This window comes from Melopsittacus undulatus, chromosome 9 (genome assembly GCF_012275295.1).
Source record: "Melopsittacus undulatus isolate bMelUnd1 chromosome 9, bMelUnd1.mat.Z, whole genome shotgun sequence".
NCBI classification, from domain to species: domain Eukaryota; kingdom Metazoa; phylum Chordata; class Aves; order Psittaciformes; family Psittaculidae; genus Melopsittacus; species Melopsittacus undulatus.
This window is the reverse complement of record NC_047535.1, coordinates 28,508,741-28,524,757: the sequence shown is the minus strand read 5'-3', so window position 1 is coordinate 28,524,757 and position 16,017 is coordinate 28,508,741. Positions and strand designations below refer to the sequence as shown.

The 16,017-nt window shown below is 44.6% G+C and overlaps 3 protein-coding genes across 10 annotated transcripts in view; 2 read left to right on the top strand and 1 right to left on the bottom strand.

Moving 5' to 3' along the window:
* The window catches only part of PXK (PX domain containing serine/threonine kinase like), a 38,051-nt gene extending 35,705 nt beyond the window's left edge, over positions 1-2,346 (top strand). For all 5 annotated transcript variants that reach the window (XM_034066538.1, XM_034066537.1, XM_013129132.3 and 2 more), the window contains exon 18: positions 1,237-2,346. In XM_034066538.1, coding sequence (XP_033922429.1) covers positions 1,237-1,448 — 212 coding nt within the window. In that variant the 3' untranslated portion in view covers positions 1,449-2,346. The remainder of the gene's footprint in view (positions 1-1,236) is intronic.
* Positions 2,149-7,589, bottom strand: PDHB (pyruvate dehydrogenase E1 subunit beta). The gene is made up of 9 exons (XM_005149467.3): positions 7,106-7,589; positions 6,902-7,009; positions 6,772-6,834; positions 6,653-6,688; positions 6,273-6,558; positions 5,219-5,329; positions 4,522-4,613; positions 3,976-4,117; positions 2,149-3,596 (listed from the first exon to the last, which is right to left on the bottom strand). The coding sequence occupies exons 1-9, from the start codon at positions 7,235-7,237 to the stop codon at positions 3,451-3,453; spliced, it is 1,116 nt and encodes a 371-aa protein (XP_005149524.1). The 5' UTR covers positions 7,238-7,589; the 3' UTR covers positions 2,149-3,450.
* On the top strand, positions 7,481-15,501 carry KCTD6 (potassium channel tetramerization domain containing 6). 4 transcript variants are annotated; one of them, XM_005149395.3, is made up of 3 exons: positions 7,481-7,789; positions 12,787-12,895; positions 14,101-15,501. In XM_005149395.3, the coding sequence occupies exons 2-3, from the start codon at positions 12,869-12,871 to the stop codon at positions 14,785-14,787; spliced, it is 714 nt and encodes a 237-aa protein (XP_005149452.1). In that variant the 5' UTR covers positions 7,481-7,789; positions 12,787-12,868; the 3' UTR covers positions 14,788-15,501. The 4 variants fall into 4 exon arrangements, with proteins under 4 accessions (XP_005149452.1, XP_030905076.1, XP_030905075.1 ...); XM_031049216.2 differs by lacking the exon at positions 7,481-7,789 and adding an exon at positions 7,876-7,894; XM_031049215.2 differs by lacking the exon at positions 7,481-7,789 and adding an exon at positions 9,756-9,906.
* Positions 15,502-16,017: the final 516 nt, after the last annotated feature.

Genomic DNA, 16,017 nt, shown 5'->3' with positions numbered 1-16,017 from the left:
TCATCAAATACCCCTTGAGTCAGCGTGCCATAGTGTTAACTGCTGGATATTTGCTTACTTCATAGCAAGCAGTTGTACTTCAGTAACCTCTCTTGGTCTCTTGGTTGGCCTCGTGTTGTTCTTTGTTGTCCTTCAGTATCATAGCTGTTGCCACTTAGCTATGTATTCCTGTTTGTAGGTTAGTTACCTGAAGCGAGTGTTAGACTATAGGTGACATTTGTGTCTCTTAAGGCTTACTATGGAATAACTCATGATCTAGATGATGTAGTTAGTTCAACAGTGAATTTTAAGGTGTTAATCTTTTTGCCCATATACTCATTCCAGAATATTACAATAAAGGTCCATCATTCCCCATAGAGAGGGTGATGGACTGAAAATGCCACATTCACATGGATTTCTTGTGGAATGGCACATGGTCACCTCTAAAGCCCTTTGTTCTTAGTCCTACCTGGATCTTTGATTATACATGTGTACAAATAATGGTGCAACCTGCAGCAGCACAGTTGCACAAGAGCAGGGGCAAATAAGGTCACCTGCCTAGATCTGAGCACCTCCATGCAGGCCCTTGCTGCTGGGCTAGCTACCTGTGTGCACCAGGGAGCTGGGATATGAGCCTGGGGCAAGATGAGGAGCATGAGATGGATGTGACCCAGAAAGCAAGGGTGACTTGTGGGAACACAGAGGCAGGCAAGGGGTATGAGTGGCAGATTGTTGTGATTCATTCAGCTTGTGAAACAAGCATGTTACAACATGTTTTGAGAGTCAGTACTGTGGAAGTGTAAAGCACTTCCAGAAAACTCTATCTGCAGTTGGTATTTTAAAATTGGAGTGTAATCCAAGCAAGCAGTCATATAAGTAAGAATCAAGTGAGATTTACTTCCAGTCTTTGTTACTATTCATGACCCAAAGATCAAACTGCTTCACTGGGGACAAGCAAGACAAGCTGAAGCTGAAAAGTCCTGTTAAGTGATCTCGTGTTTGAGTCATGTTTTGCATCCCTGAGTTCTGAAGCTCTTCAGGCTTCCTTTCAGGGGGATCTCAGATGACATGACCCACCTGCAGATAGAGGGATTTGATCACTTTGACATTTTTCATCTGTTCTGTTCTTCACACTCCATTGGCATTCAAAGGATGACGGGACTAGAGCAGGACTGGCCAAGTGCAGCTCAGCAGCTGCAGTGGCTCTGTGGCAGGACCTCCTTGGCATAATCAAACTACATCTTCTCTCCTCAACAGGAGCATCATCGATACCCCCAGCACCACCACCACCACCACTGTCACCAGCAGCTCCTCCTCCTCCTCCAAGTACAGAGGTACCAATGCAGCCAAGCCCACGACCTGATGTCAGTGCAAGCCGAGGAGCCTTACTCAGCTCCATTCAGAACTTTCAGAAAGGAACTCTAAAGAAAACACAGACCTGCGACTACAGTGCTCCCAGGATCAGCTGAGGCCACTGGACACACCAGGATTGAATTCCCTCTCCCCCTCCTGTGCTGTCTTGGAACAAGACCCTCCTGACCACTGATCCACCAGCACATTGTCACACTGTAGCTCCGTTTACCCTGTTTCAGCTTTCCTTGAGTAGCAGCACTGCCCTGGCTGAATCGCATTGCCACCTTGCAATAAGTACTCTCCATTCTTCACTTGGTTTCAAGAACATTACTCTCTAGCTACAGGTTCAGGAGCACAGCAACTTCTATGCAGCTGAATAAAAAATTAAAAATAAGAATTGCCATGATCATGGTAAATGAATGCGTTCTTCCCAAGCTCTGTTCCACCCCTTTTTTCCATATTACAGGTCTGTAGTTTTAGCCTGCTCAGATTTTCAGCTCTTTTCATGCACTTGTAACTCATCCTACTTCTTGCTGCACTGAATCAGTAAGTTTTGTTTTAGATAATCCATACCCCAACCCCAGCCCTCCAATCCTTAAATCATACTGCACAGGCGAGGGAACTGGAGAATTACATCCTATTCCCACCCTAGTTGCTGGTGGAGTAAAAATGCTGTCTCATTAAACTTGTTTAAATGGCCATCCTACCTGTAACTCTAAGGGAAGTGTTTTTAAATGAGGAAAGGAGTTGAAAGGGGAGTTAACAGGGCACTGGGATATTATTCTTGATTTAGTTAAATGCAAAGTTACTTCCAAGTTAATTCTAGAGCTTAAACTTTATTGAAAGAACCTTTTTTTGATTTAAAACCTTAAACAAATTGCACTTTAAAGGATTAAAGATAATCCATTTTTTTAAATTCAAGTACATCCGTGTTTGTTACTATGCAGAGAATGTCTGTACAAAGTTTCATGCAACCTGTGATATCCAGTAATTTTTATTAAAGTATTAATGGAATTCCTCCAGCAGTGTGGTGGTGGGTATGTTCACCCAGGGTTGCACCTGAAGCCAGACTTCCTAAAAACCTAACAGCAGTTCTGTGAAAGGAAATACCCTGAAAGGTATTCCTGGCCATTCATGGAAACAGGATCCAAGTTGTTCTGCTCCTTACAGAGGTAAGTATGTCGCCTCTCCAGCAGTTTACTGGAAAGCCACCAGTGTTTGGGGCAAGCCAGGCTGATACAGGCAGCTCTCACTCTACCAAAGCTACTGAGCAAAGCCCAGGAGAGCCCTCCCTGGACTGAACCCCGGTGCACAGCTATCTACTGAAAGGCTGCTGCCACTTCCCCAGCTCTCCAAACACTGTCTACACAACTGCTGCTTCAGAGCTCAGTGAGTCTGAGTAAAATAGCTTATTTTTCACTGTAAGAACTACAGTTTGAGCATGCTGTTGTTAGCTCATGTAACACAAAGCATTTTTATCACTTAATGTGGCTGTTAGTAAAGAAAAATTGTGTAGTGTTTCCCATCACATACTGAAGAGAATTTTTAGTAAATAAAGCTCTTGTGCAGAAGCTTTCCTGCATGAGCAGAGTGCTCAGAGTGCAGGGCCAAAGCCCCTCTGTACAAATAGCAGCACTTAACTGCTGAACTGCCAAGTGATGTTTCACTCACACCTGTTTGATCCTTCACCTTTACTAAGCCTTGTGACCTGGGCTCCTAGGGAGCCACAGCATTCCAGGGCTTGCACTGGGGCCTCCAATTGCTCACTGCAGTTTTTCTGTCAACCACCACTAAAGCCAGTTAATGCAGCTGGTCTGGTAATTAATTACAAGATAAGCAGAAAGGGAGGATTTTTTCCTCACTCCAAGTTTACAACAGGATTTTTCCACATACAGCAGCACTAACCCACCTGTACTGTTGAACAAACAAGCATGACCACACTGTTACTTATATGACACATGGCTTAGAGGGTGATGCGGTATAAACATCCTGTGAGGTCACCAATACTTTCCCCACTATACAAAAGTTCATATAACTATACAACAGAAGTTATGCATACAACTTGCCCAACAACATAAACACTTCGTAAAGCAGGACTTTAAAGCATGTATTTACAACTTAGACATTCAGTACTTTCTTCACTGCAAATATTATGTCCTTCACTTGAGGCACGCTGTTATCTTCTAAGTTTTTTGCATAGGGCATAGGAACATCTGTACCGGTAACACGCACAGCTGGAGCATCCAAGTAGTTAAAGGCAGGTCCTGAAACAAGAGAGATGTCAGGCTGCTACACATTATGCTTTTCTCTCAATTCAATTTCTAAACCTTAATCTGTTCAAACAATCCTGTTCCTGTAGCTCTAATATTCCAGAGAAAGCTGTTCTTGCTTGTTTATCTTCATGCACTATGGTTCAGGCAAAACAATTCTATCCTGCTTCTCTCACAGTCAAGTTCCTGGGATAAGGACTACTTGCAATGAAGATGAGCTGGATCCACCCTGTGAAAATCTCTGGAGCAAGACATCTAGGCTCAAGCTCCTCAGATCCAGAACCCTAACTTTGTAATCATCTGGCTTTATCAAGAAGTCACCAGGATTTAGACTAGAGACTGAGATAAACATATGTAACTGCAAAACTCATACCCTCCATGATCCTGGCACAGATTTCAGCTCCTACTCCAAATTGTGGCCAGCCTCCTTCTACAGTTATTAGATGGTTTGTCTTCATAATGCTGGCTTCCACTGCTTCAATATCCATTGGTCGGATGGTACGCATGTTTATAACCTGGGGAGAAGAAGACTCTTGAGTTTTGCTACAATCTAAGCCTGTCAGTTTCTACTTAATAAAAGGGTTACAGTGTCCTTTAGCACTTTCATATATTCTCACTGAAGACAACAGGTAACATTAATAACATTTCTAACTTTTTATTCTGGCAGAGACTGTGAGGGACACTTTCTGGTGGCTCCTGGAAAATCCTTGATAGATGAGTCTTGCTATGTCAAGATCCAACCATACTAACACACACTGTCATTATTCTGGTTCCCATACAGCTTGGGTCACTCAGAATCATCAGTAGTTCTGCCTTAACTGTGTGATGAAAAGGTCAGAAATGCCCATGGTGTTAAAGCACTTCAAAGTTTTTTTTCCGCACTTCAGGAAGAGAGAAAAGCAACAGAAATCTCACCCACCTCACACTCCACACCTTCTTTGGCAAGTACAGAAGCTGCTTCCAGACAGTGTCCAACAAGTCTTGAGTGTGACACTAATGTAATATGAGTTCCTAAAACAGAAACAAGGGTTAAAAAATAACCCCTTAAGAAGCTTTTTTTTCTAGACCTCAAGCTCCTTTCAAGGTAATGTTAGGACTTCCTTGGAAGTTTAAGTTCCTTAGGTTTATTGCAACTCCTCTTTATTCTGTGCCTATACACAGCATAAAGAATGGAAACAGCAGGACTCTGCTAAAACACATACTTTATCCTTTAATTCAGGGAACCAGAGAGATACTTAATAGTTTTCAGACTCTCCTTTTCAAACATTCATATAATTCAGTGGTAAATGATGAACAAATGGGCAGAAACGCTACAGTGATCTCTTTGCATTTTTGACAAAAATTACATACTAAGGTGAGGACAAGAGGCTTTTCAGCCATCATGGAACAAATCCTTTGGAAGGTTATAGTTTTAGGTAAAATACAGAGAAAAAGGTAATCTTTCTTTGTATGGGCAACATACCATAAAGCACTCTACTGGATAAAGTAATATTTCAGCATTTAACATTTGAAATACTTCTCTGTGTCTCATAAAAACTGTATTCTGAATAGCTACGAGGTTAAAAAAGGTGCCCAGGCAGCTCAGTTAACAAGAAAATAAACTATTCTCAGCCTACCTTGCTTTTCTATTTTAGCTTTTCCAATTGGAATAACGAAGTCCTTTGACTGTGCCTGCTCAGACATTTCAAAAGGAACACCATATAGCAACTCATTTTCCAGCATCACAACTAGAAGAAAACATACTTGGATTAATGTATAGTCTGCAGGCATGGGACTGCCCTGACACTAACAGTATTGCAGCAGACTCACTCACTGTACTAAACCCATTGGGTAACAAGGACTGGAGCATGTTTGCAGAAGCTATTAACATAAATCACAGTCTTTACTTCATAGAATCCCAGACTGGTTTGGGTTGAAAGGACCTTAAAGCATATCCAGTTCCAACCCCCTGCCACAGGCATGTTGCTCCAAGCCCCATCCAACCTGGCCTTGAACACTGTCAGGGATGGGGCACCTGCAACTTCTCTGGACACCCTGTGCCAGCACCTCAGCACCCTCACAGGAAAGAGCTTCTGCCCAAGAGCTCATCTCAGGTTAAAGCCATTTCCCTTGTCCAAAGTCCCTCTCCAGGTTTCTTGTAGTAGGCTGATTTAAAAAAATTGCCTACAAGAAGATCAGGTGTTTAACTTTAGGTACATGATGGCAGAATCATCCATTTTAGAAAGGTCTTACATTTTGCATGTATGTTTGTGAAAAATAAATACAGAGGTTGCCCTGATTTTAATGACATTCTGAATTTATCATCTGAATTTCATCATCTATAAAAATTACTTATATGGACACTGTATATGCAGGAATTCCTCATGATTTATCTTTATCCTTTTTAACCCCTTTACAATAGGTTCATAAACGTTTCTAAGCTTCCTGATTGCTACCAAACCCAGCACTAAAGATATAGAGCTACAGCAACAGCACAAAATTAATCTACTGCTAATAAAGGAAGTGACTGTTAGGAAAATAATAAATACTTCTGTGCCTTTCCAAGTACCCTGAACCTGAGTGTTTTAGGGTTTAATAATCTTGTTTTGTTTTAAATGCGGCAGGAAGGGAAACCTGACATTTTCTATTAGGATCAGGTACGAGGTATTGCCATGATCTGCCAGTGTTCACCTGGATTATCATCCCGGATGGCTGCTTTCAGCAGACCTTTAGCATCTTCTGCACTCCAAGGACTAACAACTTTCAGTCCGGGGCAGTGCCCATACCAAGCAGCGAAGCACTGGGAGTGTTGGGCAGCCACTCCAGCTGATGCGCCGTTGGGGCCCCGGAAGACGATGGGAACACCAATTAATCCTGCAGACATGTAACACGTCTTGGCAGCTGAGTTTATGACCTGATCAATCGCTTGCATGGAGAAGTTGAATGTCATGAATTCACACACTGGTCTCAACCCCGCCTATTAAATATATTTATGTATATTAGTATGTTTTAACGTAGAAATATAGGTTTAATTTTTTAAATTAGAAGTAGAGGAATGCACGTTTACAAACCATAGCAGCACCAACAGCAATTCCTGCGAAGCCCATCTGAAAAAGAAGGAAACCAAAGGAGTTAAGTGCTGAGGGAGCAACTGAAGGCAGCGCCAAGGCAGGAAATAGAAGAGCCTCACCTCTGAGATCGGAGTGTCGATCACTCTCTTGTCCCCGTACTTCTTCCAGAGGCCCCTCGAGATCTGGAAGGAGAGAGCAGTCAGCGCCCGTCCGAAGCCCTTTCACGGCTCGGTAACGGCACCAACGTACCTTGTAGGCGCCATCGTATTGGGCCACCTCCTCGCCGAGCAGGAAGACGCGCTCGTCCCTCTCCAGCTCCTCATCCAGCGCCTGGTTCAGTGCATCCCGCACAGTCACCTGTGAAACAGTGGGGTCGGTGGGACAAGGCCTCGCCTCCCGTGAGGGACACACGAGCCCGTTTCCCCCAGTTCCCTCTTTCGAGCTCTCCGTTACCTGTATGGCGGCGGCAGCAGAGAGGCGCAGCCCCCTGCGATGCTGGAGCAGGCGCCCTCCGGCGCAGCCGTGCGGCGGGATGCGGGGTCCCAGCGGGGCCAGGTGCCGCAATACCGCTACAGCCACCGCCATCTTGCCCCTGTCCTCTAGTGCCGACTGATCGTTGGCGCCGTCGGTGACGTCAAGGCCCCGCCCCGCGGGACCTGGCGAACCGCCTCGCCCTGCCCACCCTGAGCTCTCGCGAGAACGCCCGGCGCGGTGTTTAAACGCCACTTCCGGTTCCCCTCAACGGTGATAGTAGTGGTAGCTGCGCTCGGCAGGGACCATCGTGAGCCCTCTCCGCGCTGAGGGGGAGGCGCATGGCCCGGGGTTGAGTGCCCAGCCCGCGGCCACGGCTTCGCCTTTTAGCGACAGGGCTGCTCGGGCCGGGCGCTTCCCATCCTGCGGGGGAACCCGGCCGGCGGCCCTGAGGGGAGCAGCGCTGCGGTGCGCCCGTGCTCCGCGGCCCGGCGGTGCCCGCCCCTCGCCCCACAGACGTGAGGTGGTACGGCCTTTGTGGGGCGTGGCTTGGTCAGGACACGCCCTCGCCCCGTGCCCGCCCGCGTCGGCGGCTGTGCTCTGCTCTGGCGTTGCGCTGTCCCCCCCCCGCCGCCGGGCTCTGCCTCAGCGTCGGGAGCTGCTCCCGTGAGTGCCGGGCAGGGCCGCCGAGGACTGGGGGGCGGGGGGCCGGGCGACCAGAGGGCGGGCAGCACTTTAGGGATGGACGACCCCATCCCGGGAGGATGTGAGGTCCAGGGCACGAGTTTGGGCTCCCGGGGTCTTTTCGGTGCCGGGGAAGGGCTACGGGATGTGATACCGGGGACCCGGTGTTAGGGTAGGGGTGGAACAGCTGGTACGTGGGTCCTGCATCTAGTTGGGGTGCGGGAAGGAGCTGGGGTGGGAGACAGGGTACCCGGCGGTGATCGCTGTCAGGGAGGGTGAAGATATGTGGGTCTTGCCCCAGGCAGAGAGGGGATTGGGTTCTTCTGCTGTACCGGAGAGAGGAGGCAGAGCCGGGACACTGTTTCGGGGTGGGGGGGAGGCTTTGGGCTCATGGGTCACCTGCAGGGGGGAGGTAAAATGTCTGGGTTCATTTCCAGTATCTTTGCTGAATCATTGTGATTCTGGTGAGAGTTCTTCCACCATGAGCTCGCTGGTTCCTCTGTGATGGAAATTAGTACTTCCCATCTCCTGCTGCAGGCCTGGGCCCCTCTCTGGCCTGGGCTCACAGGAGGGTCTTTTACCCCTGTCTTGCTGCATTGCTCTTTGGTCCATGCTCATGCTGAGTCCCACTGGTGTGAGCAGGGAGGCTTGGTGTTTCTGACACTTGCCTTCCTCTAGCAGTGTTTGGAGACATTTCCACACAGAACCAACTACTGGTTAGTTCCTAAGAAGCAAAATACATGGGTAAACCCTAACTGCTGTCAGGGGTGCTTTAAGCCTGGATTCATGGGGTTATTTCAGCAGCCCAGGGTCAGCAGCAGGACCAGGTTAGATACAAGTGACTTCTTTTGGCTCTTGTGAGAGGAGAACCTAAGTGAAACTGTGATGTGGATTCTTCAGACCAGCAACTAAAATAAAAGTTTTGAACCTGGGCTTAAACCAGGATGTAATATTGCTCCTTGGGGGAGGGAAGGAAACTTCAGGGTCTTGGAATTTATAGTGAGGCTATTAGACATGAAAGAGTGAGAGTGCATAGTGACTGGTGCAGGTGTTTTTCCCTCCTGTGTGGGATGAAGACTAAGTATTAATAAAAAAAATATAAAAAACAGCTAAAGAAAAGCAAGAAGTAAGTTAATTTTTAATTATCTATTAGCTGCTATAAACTTGATGTGTGGTGATGGGTGCTTTCTGTAGTGAAGCTGATCTGATTTGCCAGAAGGTTTGGTAACTTTTTTTAAGAGCTTGCCACCTCCTCACTCTCTTAGGGTGGCAGGGTGTTGAAGCCTCATGGATTCACTCTGCAGACTTGTCTCGCCGTACAGTGTGATGGAGTGCAGTCATCGCTGGTGCTAGTTAGTTTTTGTCAGTTCAGGTGGATAACCGATAATGATTTGTAATAAAAACTTGCCTTTCAAGTGTTATGGCTGGCTGGGGAATAAAAAGGTTGTCTATGTACAGTGTAGCTGTGCTGAGGGCAGGAGTTTCTTTTCATCTTTGGAGATCTAAATGTGAGAGGCAGGGAGCTCACTAAGTGGGTGAGTAGCTTGTAATGCCAGGTGTATTTGTCTGTATAAGCAGTTAAACAGTTTGTGTGGAGCTTAAAAAGCTTGTGTTATTATACTGATACCAAAGTGTCTATTAAAAGGATTTACTTGTGGCACCATCTTTAATTCTTTTGTTGGAAAGACTAGATGAAAACCATTCAGAGCAAACTAGGTGGTGCATGACTCTTGACTTTTAACTGTTAGTCTGTTTCCGCTCCTCCTTCAAGTAACTGCAAGTAGTGCCAGTGCAGTGGGTTTCTCCAGGTGCAGTGCCTGTGGCCTTGGCCAGCTGCAATGTACATGGTCCTGGGAATGCTGCCACCATCCCCTGTCCTGCCTAAGCCCGTGTGTGTGTTTCTAAGCAGAAGTTCAGCTGACTCTTACTTGCTTTCTCTGAGTTCCAGCTTACAGAATGGTTGCACGTTAGCAGCTCTGTCTTGGGAGAAGCCCTGCTGAAGTTAATAGGAATACCTGTTGTAGTAGTGTTGCTTGTGAAGAGCCTTGTGATCCTCCAAGTCATAACATGAAGTAAGAGTGAGCATTTTATAAATGCAGGTATCCAATTTGGTGTACTAAACTACAAAATGATGACTTGAGTATTTTTTCTTCAAAGGTACTTGCTTCTCATTGTGCATTTCTAGTTTGGGATGTGCTTGGCTGCAGCAGCACCTGTAATGACCATGTTAATGCTGTGTATCTTTTAGCTGCTTACAGAAGCAGTTCAATGTAAGCAGGACTGTGGTTTCGCACAATCACTGTACTTCTGCTCTCAGCAAAGAGTGACATTCCATTTGGCTTAAATGGTATCAGCAGTTTGTCTGTCTGAATTTCATCTTGCATGACTTTCTCTTATGGTTATTAAAGGCAGGCTGTGTTTGGGATATGGCTGCATGTCATCTCTTATTTGCTCTCTGGACATGAGTAGCCACGTTAGCGAGGCTGCCCCTGGGTGTGATGTGGTGTTGTCTGACACAGGGACAGGAGGTGGCCTGAGGCGGTACATCCCAGGGTACAGATGGAGTGTCTGCCCACCCTCATGGATGCACCATCATATTTCATTCAGGAAGAATATCAAGCATCACTGGAAAGGTGTACATCATGAAGGGTGTACATCCTTATCCTTCTGGTGACATGCTTTGCTAGTACTTACCTCAGGTTGCACCTGAATAGAGTTATTTTTGCCTGTGAAGTCTAGAAATTCAGACCTTTCCAGGCTGATGAGAGAAGTTGTGATCACACAAGCATTTTCAGGTGGCCTGGTATCATCTGTTTGCATCGTGTGCCCTGCTCCAGCACTGGTCTGCGTGTGCCAAATGATTCTAGGTCCTTACGCAAAGGTCAGTGAGGTTTCTCAATGCCACTTCTGTGTCAAGGGTGGGTTTGCTTCAGCAGACTGCTCATAAATTATTGATTCCAGTGTTACGTAGCAGTGCTGTGATCATACCTTCATACAAACAGCATCATACGTTTCTTGCCCTGGTAGTCTTGATTCATCTTAGTGTGGATTTAGATGCTGACCAAAATAACGTAACTGATAGATGTTGTCTTTGAAATATTCTGACTATATAATTGAAGTTAATTTTATTAACACTGCAGATCTTCTCTATCATGATAACTAGGGAAGTTTCTGGGCTGGCTGCATCAGTTCACTTTCAAGTGAATGTTGCTTTGACTATCAGAAGCTTAGACCAATCCCTTCTATCATTTTAAATGCATCTATATGTTATGCTGGTGTTGTACTTGACCAGAATAACACCTTTAAGTCTGGAATTGAAAAGGCCTGAGCTGCTGATTAAAGTTAATGGGCTGTACTTGAATGACAATCCCAAATAAAGAAAACCTGAATGAATTCACTTCTTGATTTGTGAACAGTTTAAATAACATAATTACAGAGGTTGGCAACAGAGCTGGCATTCCAGGTTTATCTGCTGTCGGGCTGTGCTTTAATGTACTTTCTTAAGGCATGCTCTGTCTCTAATTTGTAAAAATGGGATCCTGGTATGACTAGTTCTGTATCTGAGTATTCCTTAGCCTTCTGTTGTCTCACCTCATGATTTTCATGTAATGATTTGGTTTTTTTTTACTCTTTCATACATCTGAGGCATAGCTGAGGCTATGCTTGTGCTGTCGGCCCCTGAAGGCCTGACCTCCTGGACCCTGTTGTGTCCAGGCTGTGGGACTGGATGGGATAACACAGCCCAGAGAGGTGGGATGTGCAGCCTTGTTCTGTGGTGAATGAGACCAACCTGGTTTGCTGCAGTGAAAAGGGCAAGTAAACTTTTTGATTGGGAATTATTTGTAAACCTTCAGTTGGTTTGGAATATAGGGCTCTGGCTGGGCTTGACCTTTGTGCTGCTTTTAGCTGGGTGCCTGCGTGTTGAAGTTTGCTAGTAAAGAGGATGGAAGCAGAAGTCTTGGTAACTGTGTGGTCTTTAAAATGTAAAAATAAACAAAGCTGCGAAGCTGTACCCTACTTAAAACAGACTGACCTAAATTTCCAGCAATTCTAGCAGTGAGGCAGGCTCTGGGTAGGGATAATGGTTTATTGGTGACTGGCTTCTGGTCCGTTCATCACCTGACGTGGTTGGCAGGCCACTTTATGAAAGCTTCCACTGGTGTCTGGGGTGATTCACTCCCACACTCCACCTCAAGTTGCACAACCTGGACTGTGTCTTTCCCTTGGTGTGCTTGTGTTGTGAGGGTCCCCTTCTTATGCAAGTCAGCAGTTCAGGGACAAGGAAGTCAAAGCAAGAAGCATTTCTTAAATTGCTTTTGTTGGGGCGTTGTTGAAAACATGTTTGATGTCCTCTGGCTTGTCCCTGAAGAGATTTCTTTTGAGGGTGCGTATGTGTCTGTGAAGTCCATTCATGTTGTAGTTTAATGTTCTTGCTATCAATTGCAGTTCCTCACTGCTGAATTATTTATTTTACAGAGATATTTTTTTCTGCTTGTCGTTCATTGACTTTCATGCTTGGTGTATTCTTCTGTGCAGTTTAAAACTGGAGCATGGGAGTTCTGACAATATTAACAAATCACATGTATGATCAGTGGTGGCTAAATCAACTTTTTTAATTGGGAAAAGAACATCTGTCTTTCAAAGTACTCAACAGTTTCCCAGGTGGAAGGCAGTCTGGAAATGTATGTTATCCTAAGAAGCAGATTGCTTGTCAATTAACAAAACTGGGATGGTCAGACAGCCGGTGGAGTGGTTACCCAAGTGCTCTGGAGGCAGTCCTGTACGTAGTATGAAGGGAGAAGGTGGGAAAAGCATGTTTGTAGATTCCCTTGCTAATGTGGTTTTGTAGCTGAATGCTCTGCTGGCAGAGAGCCTGCCTTTGATTAGGAAGCATTCCCCTTGCTTGTTCTTGTAGGTACTGATGGTCTGCCATGTTTTGTTCTTTGTTTTGTGTTTTTGTGTGTGTTTTTTTCCTGCAGGGAGATAAGAGGAGGTAAAGCGTATATGCTTTCAGCAGCCTTCTGTTAAACTTGGAATACCATAGTTCAAGCAATTGAACAGATGGATAATGGAGACTGGGGATATATGGTAAGTGCGTATGGAGCCTGTGGAAGTGTGCACTGTGTGGTGCAGCTGGGTTTTTGAGACCTTACAGTAAGAGTTCTTCCAGATCTGCCTTGGGTATAGATCCAGAGCTTCAGTCATGTGAGAAGAAAAGCTGTGCGTGTTACAATAGCTTACTTACATTCTCTGGAGTGCTTTACCTCATGTGCTGGTTGTGAGAGACCTCAGGTTCATGTTTCCTAGGTGCAATCAGTGAGTACCTAAGTGTTGCCTTAAGCTCACTGTTACTGTTTTCCTGACAAAGGCAGAAAATGCTTCCTGCTTGTGATTTTAAGGACTTTGTAATTTTATTTGTGAAGGAAAAATGTTTTTCTTTGCAAACCCTGCCTCAAACTAGACAATTGCATCTTATTTTTCTCCTTTTCTCCTTTTCTAAACATTCTGCTGCCATGCATATGTCCCTTTTCTCTGACTGGCCTCAGTCCTAGTTGTTAGGGTTGGTGGCCAGATGGGATTTATGTTCCTTTCTCTCTTGCTTCCTCATGTGCTATTTGGAAGCTGATGCAGACTGGTTGTGCTCTGCCTCCCTCTTCTACACAGCATACTCATTTGCTAATAAATATGTTTTTAGACTTAGAAGTTGGAAGTTCTGTTGTTTTTTTTTTGTTTGCTTGTTTTATGATGTCTCTGAACCAGAGCATGGATTATGTTGTTTGTGAGCTCTTGGTCTTGTATCTAAACTTGCACTGTCATCCTGTTTTGAAGGAGAGAAAGAGGCTTAGGATTTGTTCAGCTGATTTTTTCTTTGTTTTTCCTTTTATTTTTTTCCCCTTTTTGTTTGGTCTAGAATGAGACATTGTAAAAGTAAGAAACATTCAGACTAACTTGTTCTTCAGGAAATATCTCTCTTCTCATTTCCTCATCTGTAGAATAGGAAAAAAACCTTGTTGCCCAAATGCAAAACTTGCTTCTGTGACAGCAGCTCAGTTGTTAAGATTTCTAAAGCATTCTGGAAATGTGCATTCTGAATGTTAACTATCACCCTGTCTAGTTGCCAGTTGTGCCTTGTTGCTAGGTGGCTTGGATTTATTCGGGTTTCAACACTGCTTAAAGGCTTCAGATAGAAGTGTGATTCTCTCTAGAGTCTGCAGTTTTTGCCATGTGTGTCAGTGAGGTGATTGAATCTTCTTGTGGTGGCTTGATAAACTCTGCAATTTCTCTCTTTCTAGATGACTGATCCAGTCACGCTAAATGTGGGTGGACACATGTATACGACATCCCTCACAACTCTAACGAGATATCCTGACTCAATGCTTGGGGCCATGTTCAGGGGAGACTTCCCCACTGCCAGGGACTCTCAGGGCAATTACTTTATTGACAGAGATGGACCACTTTTCCGTTATGTTCTTAACTTTTTAAGGACCTCAGAGCTCACTTTGCCACTGGACTTCAAGGAGTTCGACCTGCTGCGGAAGGAAGCAGACTTCTATCAGATTGAACCACTCATTCAGTGTCTTAATGACCCCAAACCACTGTATCCCATGGATACCTTTGAGGAGGTGGTGGAACTGTCCAGCACCCGGAAGCTTTCCAAGTACTCCAACCCTGTGGCTGTAATCATCACACAGCTCACTATTACCACAAAAGTCCATTCATTACTGGAAGGGATTTCAAACCACTTCACAAAGTGGAATAAGCATATGATGGACACCAGGGACTGCCAGGTTTCCTTCACTTTTGGGCCGTGCGATTACCACCAGGAAGTGTCGCTCAGAGTCCACCTCATGGAGTATATCACAAAGCAAGGCTTCACGATCAGGAATACCAGAGTTCATCATATGAGTGAACGGGCCAATGAGAACACAGTGGAACATAACTGGACATTCTGTAGACTGGCAAGGAAAACAGATGACTGATTCTGGCTCCCCAGGAGCCACTTCAGTGATTAGCAACTTCACTGGACAGTAATCCCAAGAGAGTCTGGGTTTTGACTAAAACGACAGTGTGGGCTTTTTTTTATACAACTATTTATTGTTTCTCAGTAAGGACTGGAGGAGTTTCCTTCTTCAGCAGCTCTGTCCTTTTGTCCTGTTCTGAAAACCGTGCATGTGCCTGTTCAGTCAAGACACCTTTTTGTTTGAAAGAGGGAGTCTGAAGAATTAGTCCAATGGGGTATTTTATGTCATTAACACAATTCTCTGACTCAAAAGTGCTAAAATTACCTCTGTTTAAATGGTTTCTAATCCATCTAACGTGGTGACACTGGGAGCAAGAAACAAAAAAGAATTTAAAAAGCAGCTGGGGAAAAGCTGCTATCATGTAGTCTAATTTAGTTTCTAAATAAACAAACAGTATTGTAATGTTCTAGGGAAACAAATTCCTCCCTTTTAAAAGTACTTGATAAGTACAGTTTCTTACAGTTATGACAACTGTTTCTTTCTATGCATATAAATCAAGCAACCAAATATTATCTGTAGCCATGGAAATATGATTAGAAATATTTATATTGGATTCTAAATGCAAAATGTCCCTGTGGTAGAATTAATATTTTTAATGCCTGGTGCAATATTATTCCCAAGTGTAATGCCTGCCAGCAAGAAACTAATAAAAATGTGAAATACAGAATACTATTTTGTATTTTCTTTTTGTCTTCTAGGACGTGTAATGCTTAAAAAACTAAAACCAACCAATCCAAAAAACCCATCCAAACCTTATTTTTGTGTGCTGCAGAGTAGTTCAGATACTCCGGTAGGGCTCCATTCTCCTCCATTACAGATGCACTTTGTGCCTTTTTACATTGATTCAACTGTCCTCATTATAGAAGAAGCTGTGTTTTGAGAAATGCATTATGACTAACAGAAAGATGCCAAGTATTTGTCCTGCCTAAAGGGGTAGGGATAGAGGCAACAAAGAGCCTGAGTAGCTGCTAAGGATTGTTACCTGGTTTATCAGTGATCTATCTAATGACTTTATAGATAGAATTTTAACTGTGGAGTGCTGTTGCTGATGATGTTCAAGTGAAGGCACTCAAGTTCTGTGTTTTTACTCAAATCTGTGTAACCATTTCTTATCTTGGGCAATTTGTCTTAGTTATTAATAGAACTTCTGGTTATGCTTTAACTTGAATGCTGTTGGGAGCAAGACAG

Coding starts and splice junctions, on each gene's coding strand:
- PDHB (XM_005149467.3), bottom strand. CDS start 7,237: ATGGCGGTGGCTGTAGCGGTATTGCGGCACCTGGCCCCGCTGGGACCC. Junction 6,689..6,771: donor TCGACACTCCGATCTCAGAG/GTGAGGCTCTTC, acceptor CTTCTTTTTCAG/ATGGGCTTCGCAGGAATTGC. Junction 6,559..6,652: donor TTGCTGTTGGTGCTGCTATG/GTTTGTAAACGT, acceptor TATATTTAATAG/GCGGGGTTGAGACCAGTGTG.
- KCTD6 (XM_005149395.3), top strand. CDS start 12,869: ATGGATAATGGAGACTGGGGATATATG. Junction 12,896..14,100: donor ATGGAGACTGGGGATATATG/GTAAGTGCGTAT, acceptor CTCTCTTTCTAG/ATGACTGATCCAGTCACGCT.